The sequence below is a fragment of the Aulostomus chinensis genome, chromosome 2 (genome assembly GCF_037954235.1).
Source record: "Aulostomus chinensis isolate RoL2024-O1b breed Wild chromosome 2, RoL_Achi_v1.0, whole genome shotgun sequence".
NCBI classification, from domain to species: Eukaryota; Metazoa; Chordata; class Actinopteri; order Syngnathiformes; family Aulostomidae; genus Aulostomus; species Aulostomus chinensis.
The window spans coordinates 13,817,088-13,833,258 of NC_141321.1; the positions used below are offsets into that span (position 1 = coordinate 13,817,088).

Sequence of the window (16,171 nt, forward strand, 5' to 3'; positions counted from 1 at the left end):
GTCATACATTAAATCTAATATGAATGTGACTGTCACTTGATGAAACTGTGTTGTGATGTCATTCATTGTCCTCAGTTAAAGATATTGACATTGTCCTCAATCTACAATTAAGTTTTGAAAACAGACATTTGGTCAGGGTTGCAACTAGTGCTACAAAATTTAATCAAAAGGTTATTAATTTCAAACTGTGATAGATTCGCCATCTTAGATTTTTTTTTTTTAAAGCAAACGGTGTCAAAGGTTTTTCGGTTCCAGACTTAGGCAATTAATCAATCATGGAAATAATCAGTAGATTAGTTTATTATGAAAATGGTCATTAGTTGCAGGCCCATTTGCAATCTACATGCGTCGTCCCCTTCTGATGAGGCGATGCGGCTCATCTGGGGAAAAACAGGACTTCTGAACGCAGACAGAACATTCACACACTCCTAACTGTCTTCTTAAAGGAATTTACATGACATTAATTTACATGAGTCCAAGAAACTGATGTCCTGTTGAACGGCCCACGCCTACTGCCACATGGATAATATTCACAATCATTTAACACACAAATTCACTTCAAGATGTGGGTCCCCCCCCCCCCCCAAAATGTTTTGTTATCCTGTGTTTTAGGGGCATTTTCCTACACTTACCAATGACGAAATGTTGCTTTTTTTCTACAATCCGCCACAAATAAAAACGATAAAAACCAAGACCAGACTTATTAACAAATGATGGAAAAATCACACGGCTATAGTCATAGATAATGTCCCTCTGTGTAATGGGGGAGAAAAAAATAACTTTTTAACATCAAAATCTGTCTATCACTCTTGTGAAAAGGGAATTTCATTTGGATGCGTGGTACTACAGCAGTAATTTTGCTACTTCCAACACTGGTTGAGATTATCAGTCAGGCCACTTATCAGACCTCAGCATTTTTACAATTAGCAGTTTTGTTTTGTTTTGAATTATTGAAAAATTGAATAATGCACTCATCCGGCTCTTCTTCATCTACCTCTGTCACCAGATTCCTCCAGCAGCGTCCCGCCCACCGCACCATCTGATTGGTTGCTATCAATACTGAAGGCTGCAGAGCTATGGAGGAACAAAAGTCTGTTCTTCTAGATTTTGGCAGCAAGATTTTCAACGTTACGGCAAATTTATATCATATTCAAATGTTTAGCAGTCCTCTCAATTACTAACGATCGGTATCAGCCCTGAGGAAAAAAATTAATCAGTCAACCTCATGTTTCTTTTCATGAGCCATGAATTTCTGTATTTTAGTTTTTGTAATTTTCTGTCACATTTACAATCCACATTTCACAAGAAACAGTTATAAATCAGTTTGTACAGCATGAGGAAACAAAATCATAGTCATCTTTAAATATGTATACATCTTTGTTAACATTACATCTGTCATATACTCACAATATATTCTGCCTTCTTTCGTACTTCAAAGGTATCGTGCAGGAAAAGGGACCAGACACTCCAGATCAACTGTTGGATCTTCATTATCATTATCTAACAATAATTTCGTTTGTAAGTGGGAGCTCACACAGTTCACTCGTGGAAAACAACAGCAACGACCCGACATGCTGACAAAACCTGACTTTACAACAGAAAATAAACCAACCGAGGAATGTTTGCACATGTACGCTGAGCTGGACTGGCTGAGGATCGGGGGACGTGTGACGGTCGGAGTTAGGATATTTTTCCTCCTAATTCAGGATGATGATGAACCTGGAACAAACAGTAAGTAGACTGGTAGCTCTCTCACGTGCCTGGAGATGGTGAGGTTAGTTGGGTAATGACTCCTTCCATGACAAAAAAACAAAAACAAACCCCCTCCAGTTAAAAGTTGATATCAAAGCTGATTATGCCTTTTAAAAAGTAATGAGCTTGACTGAATTCTCACTACGACAACAACCTCAGGTCTCCATGATGACAGCAGACTGATGAGTCTCCTGTTATCAAGCTATTTCAGCTATTGGATGATAGAGTTATCAATGTTTATAGACCATTAAAAGCCATTGATGAACACTTGGAGTTTCCAGGTCCTCTGCAGCTCTTTCATCTATCATAGAGACTCAGTGACCACCTACCATCTAGAAAAGCACTGACAGAGCTACTCTGAATGTCTAGTCATCATTTGCTAGGACTGAAATACTAATGGCATTTTAAGTGAGCGGATTTTTGCCAACCTGTCAACACACAGGCTATTAATGCTTAGAAATCGTCTACAAAGAATTCAATCTACTGAACTTGTATAACTATACACAGATATAAACGGTAACCCATCAGAAGGAGGTTCCTTGACAACCAATTCACACCAGTGTGCAAAGAATGGAGGCAACTTAGCATGAAGGCCTGGGAATCTTTAACACCGGGTTGGGACATGAGACACAAGGCTGGATGAAATGATGCAGAGAAGAAGGGAAAGAAAGGGAACGAGAGAGAGAGAGACGAGGCTCAAAAGATAGGAATGTAGTTGTCGATCTTGGCGCGGTGCCGCTGGGCGATACACTCGGCAATCCACACGATGTTCCTGCACTCCTGCTCCTTCAGCTTGACATAGGCGTAGAACACACTGAAGTGGAACTGGTTGAGGAAGGCCAGCTTGTTCAGCTTCACCTGCAGGAGAAAGAGGGAGGGTACGATACTTTAGTGTGCCCGCCAGCTCTCGAGAGCCCCTTTCACACTGCACCAAAAAAGCGGGTCAACACGGGTTTTTGGGCACTCTGAAAGGGTTGACTCGGCATTTCAACCCGCGTCGACCGACTCGCCAAGCGACCCGGATGTTTAGCGGCTCGGCTCGCCTGCAGTGTGAAAAAGACAACCAGCGTCGTCTCAGGTTTCACGCGACCTTCCTGTCGCATCCTGATTTTGTCACTTGGTCGCCTGTCAGGCTTCTCCTGTAGTTTCTTCGGCTCCCTTCCAGACTCGCCAAAAACTCCATCCTCCTTCGCTGCATTAGCGCTCGGACATTTACCAATCTGCACTGAGTTTCTATGCTTTGTAAAATAGTGCACACAACAACAACGCCTACGCTCGACTTGGCAACGTCCATGTTGTCATTTGTTTACCTCTCAGTGTACCGGCGCATGTTTATGTCAGGGTTCCTACAAGTTTCAACAAGTCGAATTTACGACCTTTTCAATGAAATTTTAGACGTATTCGCGACACCATGATAGCTTTTGGTCATCGATGGAATGGTGGGATGTGCTTCCCAACACACAAAATGCTTGTTGTGGTGCTGCACCAAGCAGATCTATACATGAAAAAAGAATCTCCAATGATGCATGGCAGCACCGACCAATCTGAAAAAAAGACAGATACAGAATTCTCAATTTCACCATTTATTTTGGCATTGAAAAATGAGCACTGCCACACTCCTTTCCTACAGAGAATGCAATTGGAGTAGGGGAGTGAATTGGAGTGACATATGTTGTATTGCTGTACCGGGAACCTGGGCAGCGGTGGTGGAGACCTGGGTCGCTGGAGGAGGTCGAGGCATCGCAGCAGGTGCTGGGTCTGCTGGAGACGATGTCAGATATCTGGCTCCATGCAGCCTCTTACTCGTGTCTCATGTTTACCGGACTTATCGTGCGACTCCAGAGCCTTTATCCCTCATGTTCCCGGCTGAACTTTTGTTTTGCACAAAGTGCAGCGGGCTTCGTGTGGATTTCCAGTAACTCTTTTCAGCCAGCATTTAAATCCTTTTTTCGTCCAGCCATAGATCATTGAATCGGCACTTGCCCATTTTAGAGACCCGCTCAGACTCACCGCGCGCATCCACCACATGGAACCTGCTCGACTTTCTGTGCGACACGGAACTCGGACCACACGAATGTGATACGCAACGTTCGGATTTCTCATTTTATTGGTTCCACCTTGAATAATTTTTCGTTTATGTGGTCGAACTGATTTCATTGTCGGACACTCCTGCGGGAACATTTTTTTTAACACGATAGATCTAACGTAATGTCAATTTAAGACTTGGCGCCTCATTTTTAAGACCTACTACCAAAATGTAAGACTTTTTAAGGGCCTTAAATTTCAGATTGTTGAATTTTAGACTTTTAAGACTTTTTAAGGACTGCGCGGGAACCATGTTATGTGAAATGATGACGTTGTCAGCACAATGATGTACGAGAGAGAAAAACACAGGCACGCAGACCTCACAGCGGGAGTTCCGACCCGGGTCTTCTGGAAGGTTGAATGCGCCCGAATGCCGAGCAAACGCAGGTCCAAAAACCCGCGTTGACACGTGTTTTTCAGTGTGAAAAGGGTATATTACTAAGTATAGGACATGTTTGACTGTAGATGGATGTGTGAACACAGCAGGTCACTGTCCGCAAACCTGGCTACTGTTAGTGTCACAACATGTTGAATATAAGTGAGGACAGATTTGATGTGGAATATCTCCTGTCGCCTGATGAGCAAGTGAAAGGCAACAATGTGGATAATTTTAGGAGAAGATGGCTAGAAAGAAAAAGAGAACTGATATGCGAGTTCAAGCCTGCAACTCTTACTCCATCCTCACCAGAACTTTTAATAAAGATGGCGGCCAGCACCAGCACTCTGGACAAACCAACTAATCCTCCAGAATATTCAATTCTGTGGATACAAACAGGAAATATCCAAAAAGATAGAACAGAGTATCTAGTTTTAGACATCAGTTCGTCTTATTCTAGATTTATTAAAGCCCTTCACATCGGCTCGTCAACCGGAATCCTGTTTTACAGGTGAAAAGTTGAGAAATAGCTTTTTTTTTACACAGGTATTTGGATACATTCGTGTAGCATATAGCATATTTCTGGATCTGAATACACCTCTGACAACACGATCAAAGCAAAGGCCATGAGTTTCTTAGTCCCAGGGAACCACTACTGGAGAAAGCAAAGAAGAAACCAAACACCAGTTGAGTAGACCTCCCTGCTCAGGTGTTTGTGTGTGTGCGTGTGTGTTTGTGTGTATGTGTGTCACCTCGTGTTCGAAGAAACGGTCCTCAAGTGTTTTATCTCCTGGGTTGCTGCCAGCGCCCTCAAACAGCAGCTTGTACTCCTGAGGAGGACATGAGGGAACAAGCTGGTCAGGATGCTAACTCACAGGATCAACAACCACTCATTTATAGAACAAATACTAAACTATACTTAGAGATAATGATGATGGAAAAACAACCAAGTTAAAACACTTTGATCTTACAGGGTAGTAATCGGCCACAGCCTTGACTTGCTCGTAGTCATCTGCCCGGGCCAGCTGAGCAAGGCCCTCTGGGTAAAGCTTGCCACAATGAGGGAAGAGCTTGGCGCGGTCCTCTTTGGACAGCTCGGTGCCGAACGAGTTGATGGTGATGATGAAGGCTCTCCTATCAGCTTCAAACTAGGGCAGAGACGGGGCGGTCAGAGGACACTAATGGCTCTTCGTTGTTGCTTGATGAGGAACTTCAGAATGTGTGTGTGTGTGTGTGCGCGCGTGCGCGTGCATACTCAGCAAACCTCATGTGGAGAATTTCTCCCTTTTTCCAGATAAACATCAACATAAATGATTAGACTTTAGTTTCAGGAAATGAACACAAGCAAATCTAATGTCCCCCCAAAAGATAAGAGGCAAGCTTGTGTGTGAGGGAGTGTGTGTGGTTGCTTTCCCGATAGACTTCGAGCGGAGACTCACTTCCAGAATCGGACACATGGTGTCAGCCGTTGTTCCTCCCAGGTTGGAGCAGAACTTATAGAAAGCCTCCAGATAAGCCTGAGAACACAAGGTTCAAAACATGTCTTAGAAAACCAACAACAGAAATAATATTTCTTCATGCAATTCTTCCCAGAAGAACAAAATGAACTCATTATAAAACTGTACAATAAATCAACCATACTTGCTATACATTGTCTTGCAATGTAACCAAAATCTTTGACATGTTTTAGTAGTCGTTAGTGCAGCTTTTATCAGTCCTCTATTTGTCCATTTTCTCTCCATTCGCGGCTCTATGTTGTATCCCCTGCTGTTTTAGTTCATCCAGCCCTTTATTTCCAAACCCTCTCTAACAACAGTATGTCTTACCTTGTAAAGTGTGTTACGGATGATTTCAATGTTCATTTCATCCAGGTCCTGTTCAGAGATACAGTCCTGAAAAAAAGCAGCTGAAAACGAAAGAGAAACATACATCAACCCAAATAGTGTTGATTGGTTCTGTTGTCTTTGGCGCCACCTCCTGGTCAACAAGTGGAATTACAATTTCAGTTTCAGTTTCACATCCTCGTTGCTTTACAGTACAGTTTAGACTGAAGTACATACCGAGGGGCGTGTCCACCAGGATGGCGTTGTACAGCTCAGCAGGAGTCTGAGCGATGTTGACTGCCTCCATCTGCTCGAAGCTGCCCAGTGGGTGGCACTTTGGCACCAGCTCAGAGATTGCCCGCTGGTGCAGGGTCCCCGTGATCAGCAGGATGACGTTATCGATCATGTAGCTGTACCTGTGGTCATTTGGGGGAGGGGGGGGGGGGGTTGTCATGACAAGTCCATTGTTTCATCATGGTCTCTCTGGTACATTTCACAAGTTATCTTTTTGTTATGGCTTTTAATGTTTACATTGGTTGGAAAGCAGGTTTTGGTTCCTGTAGGCCAGTAGCAGTACTTACATTACAAAGCAGCACATTCAACAGTGCAAATATATGTTATTCAACTGGATGGTAAAGCTTTGATGGCAGGAAGTACTTTTAAAATTCCTTACTGGTGGATTCAAGGATTTCTGGCCAGTCGGAGGTCTCAAAACAGATTATTCAAATTCAGTTTTCAGGTCACTGATCAGATCTGAATATTCTAAAATCACTTAGTGAATCTTTCCAAATTTCTCATCAGGTTAACTTCAACTGTCTAATGAGCTAATTTTTCAGCTGAGAAGGAGAAAAAGGTTTGGTTTACCTTTCCATTATTTTACATCTTATTATATTATCTACACACTTTCTGAGTTATTTTATCCAAAGCAATATCCACATCCTACATTTATTGAAAAAGAATATCGCCACAGTAATGGAGCGACAACTTGAAGTTAGTGGCCCAATGAACTGAGGACGTTTATATTGTGCGATGCTCTCGTGTCAGTCCAATGTGAGCGGGACAACACGTTGTCAATTCAAATAAGATTTCCGCCGCTGGGCTTAACTGTCAAAACTAATTTGAATGCACTCCCATGTTTCAAAAACTCTCACTTTCAGCTGCAGCATCACAGAGGATGGAATAAACATCATCTGAATAAACCGCCTGTGACAAATTTCAAGTTTCTACAAGAGCAGCTTCCTACTGCACGCACCTGCGGACGTGCAGGCGGTTTAAACACGATTTATGTAGAATAAAAGGCCTGACCTCATTCCTATTTCAAGTAGAAGAGGAGTTACCCTTCTGCTGTTCATCCTTAGTTCAATGTCATGAATGCAGTCAACACAATGAAAAGAACTCAAATCTGTTGTAAAAATAGAGCTGGGTAATCATTTTCATTTCTTAGGGTTGTACAGACTTTTCGGTAGACGTAGTAAAGACAGAATGGAGGACAGAGTCTTGTTGTGGTTGCTCTTATATCTTTGTTCCAGTCTGTTTTTCACAGTCAGCAGCAGCTGAGCGACTGGGCTGAATAATGTAACAACGTATGGCAAACTTTTATCATAATCACATAACGTGGAATCTGTGCAAAAGACTGTCATTTGCACAGATTTGGTGTTGCAGATATTCCAGCATGAAAATGTTTCTCCACAGACAGTCTTCATTTGGCACTGATCCCCACAATAATCACGCCATTATCAAATCAATATGTTTTTCAGTGAAATGGGAGAAAGTGAGGCGTCGTGAACGCTGAATAAAGCTGCTCCCCTGACCACCAGCCAGCCTCTGTCATCAACCTACAAACAGTCAAGAGAATCAGCTTATGGGGAACGCTGACAAACCAGGGATGAATTCGATCTGCAACCTGCACTCACTGAGATAAGACATGACAAAAACGTCTACACAACTGACTGCATGTCTACATTTCTCACACCTTACAGAAACTCCGGAGAAACAAACCCTGATGCTACACACACAGGAACATTTCCAGGGCAGGAGCTATTTGCTTACGTGATGAAGTCCATGAAGCTGGCCAGTGGCTCATACGACTGGTTCCTCATATGGCGAAACTCCACCACCATCTTCTCTTTTAGCTTGTCATCAATGACCGACACGGTGAGAGGTGATGCCTCGTTGGCCAGGAAGCTGCCATAGTCTGTGCTCTGCAGGTGCAGCTTCAGGTCTGTTGACACATCAACAGTTATATCGTTACTACAAATAATAACATTCTAGAATACTGTGATGGACTTTAAAGTAGAATTCAAGACTCGGATTACCATTTCTATTGCACAAAAAAAAAATTAAGAATGCAGCAGCTAAACAATGATAATACTGTGCCTTCCTCCTAATAAAAGCGTCCACATCTTATTGACATTGGTCGCATTTTGACCATGGAGCTGCGCGAAAACACAAAAATCACCCTGAAAGTGACACGAAACAGGAATTCAGGAGAGACTGAGTTAAGTGTGGTCAAAGACATGGATTACCTGTTAACCAGCGTTTCACCTACACAAAGCAGCTTCTGATAGCAAAAAAATCTCAGTAATATTGATGTTTCTAGGGACACATCACATTAAACCACAGTCAGACCGAGGAAGCGTCGTTGGACTTCAGCTGCTTCAGCTTAAGCAAGTGAACATCATCATGTCTAACGCAACAATGCAAGTTCTCCAAACTGTGCTTTCAATTCCTCGAAGGATCCATCATTAAACGACGACATGAACATTAGAATGATTACTGCTTAATTTATGCTACATCGCTAGCTTATACTTAAAAGGTAGCTAGCATAATCGAATGAAAAGCCAAGATAGTTCTCCTTTAATGAGTGACAAATGTCGATATAATGCACGATACATTTCAGGACACAGAGGAGCTGTGGTTTATTAAATAAAATGAAATATCGTCGTTGATTTAGCTGTGCTATATGCCTCAAAACGACAGTTAGCATCAATGTAGCTAGCTAGCCCTAGCCGCTAGCTATTAGCTATCGTCGGATTCAACTCACCCTCCAGGGTCTCGCACTGGACAAGGTTTAAATAATCCGCTTGGGACAGAATTCCGGCTTTAAATCCCCTCACCAGGCCCTCCAGGTAGCCGTTATCAACGTTAAAATACAGCTCGGAGAAAGGCATCCTGTCTGACCGTCAGATCCGTCTCTGCCGCAGGAGAAGCGCCGTCCGTCCGTCACCAGTATCAGCTGACTGTACCACGTGACCTTCCCTCATCTGATCAGTCATCTGCTCTCGTGCACGAGCGTGTCGTCACAGGTCGTTTCATCAGGGTTCTCCCTCGTACTCGCATTCTGACGTTCATGACTCTTGTTGGTCTTTTCTGTCTGGATGCTGAAGGATTTTATACAAAAATTTGTGCGCATATCATCTGCAGCCTGATTTACAACATCAAACATTAAAATCATTGTTTTGCTCGATTTTCTGAAGTATTTTCTGATTGTTTAAATTTACTGAAGGTTCAAAAAAACAACTATGCATTACATTACCTCTTGAATAATTTCAGTGGCAAGCAGGTAATCAACACATTTTTAAATTTATTTGAATATTATTATTGATAAAAGACCTGTTTATTAGTATCACAGTTCAAATTTGTTAGTGTCATCAAAGAAACGGATTTCAGTGTTTTTGAGTGTGAGAAGGATTCCAGATTGCTGTGGGCCACCTTGTGCCAGAACCCGACCTGAACCTCACACAGTTGAGAGTATACTAAAGACAGTCTTCACCCCAACGGACTGGTTTAGCATCTGCATCACTGCGGATGCCGCCCCAATTCGCCTGTCGATCTCCCGCTCCATCCTACCCTCACTCGCAAACAAGATCTCAAGATCCTGAAACTCCTTCACCTGAGGCAGGACCTCCCCCCCCGACCTGGAGTGGGCAGGCCACCCTTTTCCAGCTGAGGACCATGGCCTCAGACTTGGAGGTGCTGATTCTCATCCCTGCCGCTTCACATTCAGCTGCCAACTGACCCAGCAGGAGCTGGAGGTTGTTTGATGAAACTAAGAGGAACACGTCATCCACAAAAAGCAGGCCCCACATCCTCCTGCTACCAAACTCCACACCCTGGCTAGAAATTCTGTTCATAAAAGTTATCAATGACACAGGGAAGCCTTGGCGGAGTCCAACCCTAAGCGGGAACAAGTTTGACTTACTGGACTTACTCCTGGACTACCCCCCACAGGATGCTCTTGGGAACATGGTCGGTTTTTGCTGGTGACTTTGCCCCATTCAGTGTCTGTGCTTCGCTCAGGGTTCATTCCAATGGAGCGCCTGAAAAGTTGCAGTATTTCTTCAGGCACTAAATAAATCAAGTTGTAATTTACTCAGATTAACACAAAAGGCAGAAAATGAAACAGGCAATAGCATTTCATCTAAAAGTTGAGAACTACAGGTTCTCCTGAAAGTATGTAACCCTTGGAGAAATTCAAGGGAACAAGCTGCCCCTACTTGGAATTGGAGGTTTGTGTAAAGAGTGGAAAATAATGCCAGTCCCATCAAGAAATTGGCCTGGATCCCCTCACATGAAGCGACCCTCAAGCACTGCACACACGCTTATCTGTAGTATCACCTGAAACTGCAGAGTTTCCCTGTCAAATTTATGCATTTAGTCCAGGTTTGCAAGTAAGGGCACAGAAGATCTACAGCACTAGATTTCTGATCCAACAATTATGACCCACATTGCTAAATCACCACCCATTCAGTAGGGTGACCAAAATCTAGATTAGATAACGCCACTCAAATTAGCAAAATGGGCATGGATAAACAGTCCCAGCTTCATTGTTCTTCCCAGAGCTTAATACTGCAGTTTAGATACTTTGGAATATATTGCTGTTAAGTTTGTGGTCAACACTAACATTTTGAAATAAGCCAATACTTTCAGAATCCAGCCTTCAGGAAGGCCACAGATCGTTCAGCAATAAGACAGGAAGGAAGCACTGAGTGTGGCATTTAAAATGACAAGTCCAGTTAGGCTACATTCAGATGTTCCCCTCGGCATAAAGATTCTGTTGTGTTTCTTAACATTGGACTCCCTTAGAGTTGTACAGCTTCCAAAGATGGGGGCTCAGAATTCTTGAGAAAGACCCTTCCATAAACCACACAGGATTGGTCAAGGTCAATTAAACTTCACATTTAGGCTAAAGAGTGACAGTTCTGGGCTTTGACCCTGTTCACTAGGACGCAGGTATAGAGAATGCCACTAAGATGTTAAGTGGACAGAAAGCAGTTCTGGACTAGTCAGTCACAACAGGATTATTCCCCAGGCAGATGTGCAAAGACTCACTGACGCGACTACCAAACCAAGAGGGAAATTAGTAAAGGCAGTTTTATTAAAAGTACTGCAGAGTCAATACATTTCCAGGGGAAGTTAAACTGCTTTACAGGTTTCTCTACACAGCTCACAGTTTGATGGTGCCAAGACAGCATCTTCCACTGAAACTTGTCCAGAGATCTCATAGTCCAGTGCCCTCCAGTTGAAGACATTGCCAGGGCTGAAGTTGGAGTTAGCCACATAGCGTCCAATCTCGGCAGCCGACAGGACGTAGTCCCATGCGTGAAACCGGCTAATCATCCCAAGGAAAGACTGGCTTGCACTGAAACCCCCACCGTAGGAGTCCTGTTCTTGCCCAAGAATGGCAATGGGGTTTCCACTGATGGGCTGCCCTTTCAGGATGAATCTCTTGATCGTTGGCTTGCCATTCACCCACAACTGAGCCAGTCCGTTGGAGGAGCTCCACGTTGAACATAGGGTGTGCCAGGTATTAGGGCTAAACGTCAGAGACATGAAGGTCGAGCCCGCCTCTCGGGCGTGCACTGTGAGACCATCTGAGTTGGTCTTAAACAGCACAAAGTCATTACTGCGTGAGGGAGTAGCACAGGAGAAGAGCGCGTAGTTCCTGCTGAGGTCTGTGCGGAAACTGGACACATGAACAAGCAGTGAGAATACAACTGGAACAGAAACATGGCCTCAACATGTGTTACCTTCTGTTACCTGAGACAGACAGTTAGAGCGCTGAAGGAAGTTTTTGGAGTTAGTAGTTTGACATAATCTGTGGTACCCTCCCTGGGGAAGATGAACACTTTCCCTGACAGATCTGTGCAGGGATTATACCAACACATTTAGTATCCATGCTGTACAGAACAGTTCATGTGCCACACCTTGATCTGATTTTGTACATAAAAGCTCCTCATACCTCTTGGCACTGCCAAAGATGTAGCAGACAACAGCATCAGAAGCAAGAGTCTCTCCATCTGGGTTGCAAGATTGCAGTTAAATTCATCAAAAACATTCACATAATTTGGCTTGAAGGTGAGCTACTCACATTGGTGTCAGATGAGCTTCTCCTCAGGTAAATGGAAGAGGAGAGCCAACGTCTTTTGTAAAACAGAAGGCAATCAGTACAAATCCTATTCACCTGTTGCACATCAGGAAAACAGAGACATTAAATATCACCCCCACAAGAGGGCGACTGGATGCCAACAGAGAACCATGGAAGCCAAAGCAACTAACTGTAAGTTTATTTCATGCATTTTGCATCAAGTGTTAAAACCTGGCATTCCACACGCTCCACATGTCACTATTAGTGACTTTCAATGTGCATAAGAGCAAAGGTCTATATTTACCTGAATCATGTGAGGAAATAAAGTACACAATCCTTTTGAAAGCGGCACATAACACCACGTGACTCCCCCAGGAGAGCTGGTGGAAGTGGCTGAGGAGAGGACAGTCTGGGCTTCAGAAGAGGACGACGACAACGACCATAGATAGATAGACAGACAGATACATGGACATACAGACAGACACACACACACACAGACAGAAAGACAGATAGATAGATCGACTGCCAAGGTTGGCCCTTGTCAACACACTGTGCTGTGCTTCATGTCCTATCGCCCAAATAAAGACTGCAACAATACAGCTTCTTGTGGTTTCAGTGTGAAACGGCCTTGACACGGAGTCGTGCCCATGACCGCATCTCCGCATGCGAGGCGTTTCTGGTCGGCTGACAGACGGACACGGGGGTCACGTTACCAGCATTGTTAGTTTTGATTGGTTAAAACCACACGCATTTTGCTTTCACGGAATGAAAAAAAGAGAAAGAAAACAAAACAGAGGGCAAAATCAAAGAACTCGGCTGCTGGCTACCTGCTTTGGCACAATGCAACGTAAAATAAGTGACATGTTTAAGCGAAAATGTGACAGAGTTGAAGAAGCAAGAGAAAAGTTAGCAAAATTAGACCCACAGAAGATTCAGAATCAGAGCCACTCAATGATGAGAGTGAGTTCCAGGAGAGACTGTCTCTGTGGAGTCTGCCAGTGAGAACCTACAAGAAGAAGAAATCATTGAGTGACATTGATGATCTGTTTTTTTCATGTATGCATGTCTGCCTGTTCCCTGTTGTTGGCACTGTAGTGGGCAATTACTGTAAAAAGCAGTTTTCAAAGCATTTCCAGGGGTAGTGTGGGAAGGGTTTTAAGCCAGTTTCACCCCTGTGTACATATATATATATATATATATATATATATATATATATATATATATATATATATATATATATATATATATATAATTGCACTGCTTTTTATAGAATAACAAAGAACTGTAAATGGATGAATGAGAGCCATGGCAGAAGCAAAGAGTTTAGAATTAATAAATTCAATATTTTGAATTCATTTTAAAACTCTAGACACAAGGACATGTATTTCAAAATCCTTTAATACCTCTGTTAGTGACCAAGGGTTCATTCTCCAAAACATTTGTTTACACATAAGACACGTACACATTTTAAAATCAATGCAGAATATTTAATTTATCAATTCTTCACGCTTTGCTTCTGCAATGTTTCTCATTCATCCATTTACTGTGCTTTGTTATTCTATAAAAAGCAGTGCAATGAGGAATAAATGATATTGAATAATTGACTTGAAATTCCTTAAAAAAAAACTCTCTATAGAATTTTTTTTGTTTTTGTTTGTGTAAACTTCTGACTTGAGGAAAAACAGAATTTTCATTTAATTTCCAGATTCATATTTGTTTAAATGTATACTTCCTGCCATGTTTCTGGCCCCGCCCCCTGGAGGTAAGCCCCACCCAAACCACCGGATGCTGCCGGGGATTCTTGATCCCTATTGGCTATGACATTAGTTGTTTGTTTATGAACTCAGCTGCTCTATATAAGCTCGGGAAGTGTCCTACTTCTTCGCTTCAACCTTGGTTGAACACTATTGAGAGAGACAGAGACATTCTTTGCTATTTCTTCCTCTCTTCATCACCAAACCCAATCTGAACAAGGTAAGTGGTGAACAAATTGAGAAGCTTGTGCGAATCTTGTATCTCATCCAATATGTAGAGCTCCCTAATTGTTTGTATGAAGAATTGTTAGCATAATGAAGCCATTTAAAGTATTTTTGGAGATATATATATATATATATATATATATATATATATTTCTCTTTCCTACCAGCAAACAAGGAGACCTTACCCAGAGACACCTGCTAAAGTCTATTAGCTGTCAGTTAGCTTAGCACTGTGAATGCCAGTCCTGAGTGTTGTCGCGCCTTTAACAACAGTCGAAAAACAGCTTCTTCTTAAACGATTTTTTCTTGCATTTATTAGGATTCAATTTCAGCACAGTGTTCATGCAATTTATAATCAGACACAATGAGAGCTATTTTACTGTGTGATTGACCGAGCACCTTCAAACTAAAAAAGCGCCCAGTAAAGCAAAACTTTAATCCATTTCAAGAGGCTGAAAAGATGTAAGAAATGTATATATTCCAACTCTTATCCAACAACAGAGGCACCGACTGGTTTTGGAACAACTTTACATCAACCATTGTGCTAACTCCAGCGCTAACGCTAACCTGTGCTAAGCTAACTAGCTAGTCTCTGCAGTTAAGCTTCCTACAGCGCACATGGAGGGAGAAGCGCTTCTCTCTTGTTGGCTGGCAGCGGGAGGACAGATGTTAACTTCTGTAGAGTTAAATAATGGACAACATTGCTTGACTTCGTCTATCAACGGAGTCAATAACAGAGAAGAATGTATCTAGACCGCATATATTCATGCAAGTTAATGCTGGTTGGGGTTTGTTCTGACTTTGGTGAGTGTGTTTGTTCTTCAATGTACCCCAGTGTTTGAAGTTGTTATTATTTCATGAATACAAAGTTAATTCACCAAAATGTACAAGCATGTTGTGCCAGCAGGATGTTGTTTTTAAACCCTTCTAAATGCTATGAAATCCTACTTGGTCTCAGTAGATTACCAGGCCTACATTGCGTTGCCTTTTCGATGATGTGACACTTTTTTTTTGACCGTTGATTTGCTGATGTGTGGCTCCTGGTGAAACTCTGCAGATTTCCTTCAATCAACCATCTGTAATCACGGATGTTTTTTGCACAGACATGCAGGAGCGTGACTTGTTGATAGCGTGTAGTAATTTGTGAATGAAGCAGCACTACAGGCGTGATCATGAAGCATTTCAGAAGGAATGCTATTAAAATGCAGGTTCATGAATATTGATTTGATTGAGGTGATTGTAACGTAGATTCTTGTGGCTACTTGGTTTGGACCAAGTATGTAAATGCATCAACAAGTTTTATATGGTTGCTTGAGTTATTTCATGTCTGGGCTTCTTCTTCTAGATGCCTCGTGGCCGTGGCCATCGCTCTCGGGCTACAACCTGGTCAACTGTGACCTGGGAGCCACAGGAGCCTCGCTTCCACCATGATGCACGTATGTACCAGCGACTCAGTGTAACACTGCTTTTATTTAAGGTGCCTGTTATACTCCCTGTTTGTAGAAGCCCTGGTTTACCAAGAATGTCTACGAGTTAAATTTGTGTGTTTCCACTCGTTCATGATAGGCTACGGTACTGGCTACCGGCACGCTGTCCAGAAATGGCCAGTTTCAGAGCTGACTGGAAAAAGCCACAAGCTGATCCTTCCAGTGGAGTCTCCACACCAGAAGGTAGAAGTGATGTGGAATTGAAATGAAATCAGTCCAAGTCAACATGATTTTGTATTTATTTATCCAAGCAACTGGTTGTTTTGTTTCAGTTTGGACTGATCGTTGGAGACTCCCACCTG

At 42.7% G+C, this 16,171-nt stretch overlaps 2 protein-coding genes across 2 annotated transcripts; both read right to left on the reverse strand.

Annotated features, from left to right (window-relative positions):
• Positions 1-371: 371 nt before the first annotated feature.
• LOC147269135 (V-type proton ATPase subunit d 1) lies at positions 372-9,288 on the reverse strand. Its single transcript, XM_086179927.1, has 8 exons — positions 9,080-9,288; positions 8,086-8,257; positions 6,274-6,452; positions 6,040-6,119; positions 5,653-5,730; positions 5,185-5,361; positions 4,966-5,043; positions 372-2,610 (listed from the first exon to the last, which is right to left on the reverse strand). The coding sequence occupies exons 1-8, from the start codon at positions 9,204-9,206 to the stop codon at positions 2,449-2,451; spliced, it is 1,053 nt and encodes a 350-aa protein (XP_086036053.1). The 5' UTR covers positions 9,207-9,288; the 3' UTR covers positions 372-2,448.
• Positions 9,289-11,391: 2,103 nt separating this feature from the next.
• Positions 11,392-12,499, reverse strand: LOC147269136 (serum amyloid P-component-like). The gene is made up of 4 exons (XM_086194046.1): positions 12,407-12,499; positions 12,278-12,335; positions 12,076-12,178; positions 11,392-12,001 (listed from the first exon to the last, which is right to left on the reverse strand). Exons 2-4 carry the CDS (start codon positions 12,333-12,335, stop codon positions 11,452-11,454), a joined length of 711 nt encoding a protein of 236 aa, XP_086050172.1. The 5' UTR covers positions 12,407-12,499; the 3' UTR covers positions 11,392-11,451.
• Positions 12,500-16,171: the final 3,672 nt, after the last annotated feature.

Excerpts from the sequence above, each read along its gene's own strand:
- LOC147269135 (XM_086179927.1), bottom strand. The coding sequence starts at position 9,206 with ATGCCTTTCTCCGAGCTGTATTTTAACGTTGATAACGGCTACCTGGAG. Across the intron at positions 6,120-6,273 it reads CCTGGTGGACACGCCCCTCG|CTGCTTTTTTTCAGGACTGT; the intron begins GTATGTACTTCA and ends TTTCGTTTTCAG. Across the intron at positions 2,611-4,965 it reads ACCGTTTCTTCGAACACGAG|GTGAAGCTGAACAAGCTGGC; the intron begins GTGACACACATA and ends TTTCTCCTGCAG.
- LOC147269136 (XM_086194046.1), bottom strand. The coding sequence starts at position 12,335 with ATGGAGAGACTCTTGCTTCTGATGCTGTTGTCTGCTACATCTTTGGCA. Across the intron at positions 12,179-12,277 it reads ATCTTTGGCAGTGCCAAGAG|ATCTGTCAGGGAAAGTGTTC; the intron begins GTATGAGGAGCT and ends ATCCCTGCACAG. Across the intron at positions 12,002-12,075 it reads GCTCTAACTGTCTGTCTCAG|TTTCCGCACAGACCTCAGCA; the intron begins GTAACAGAAGGT and ends TCATGTGTCCAG.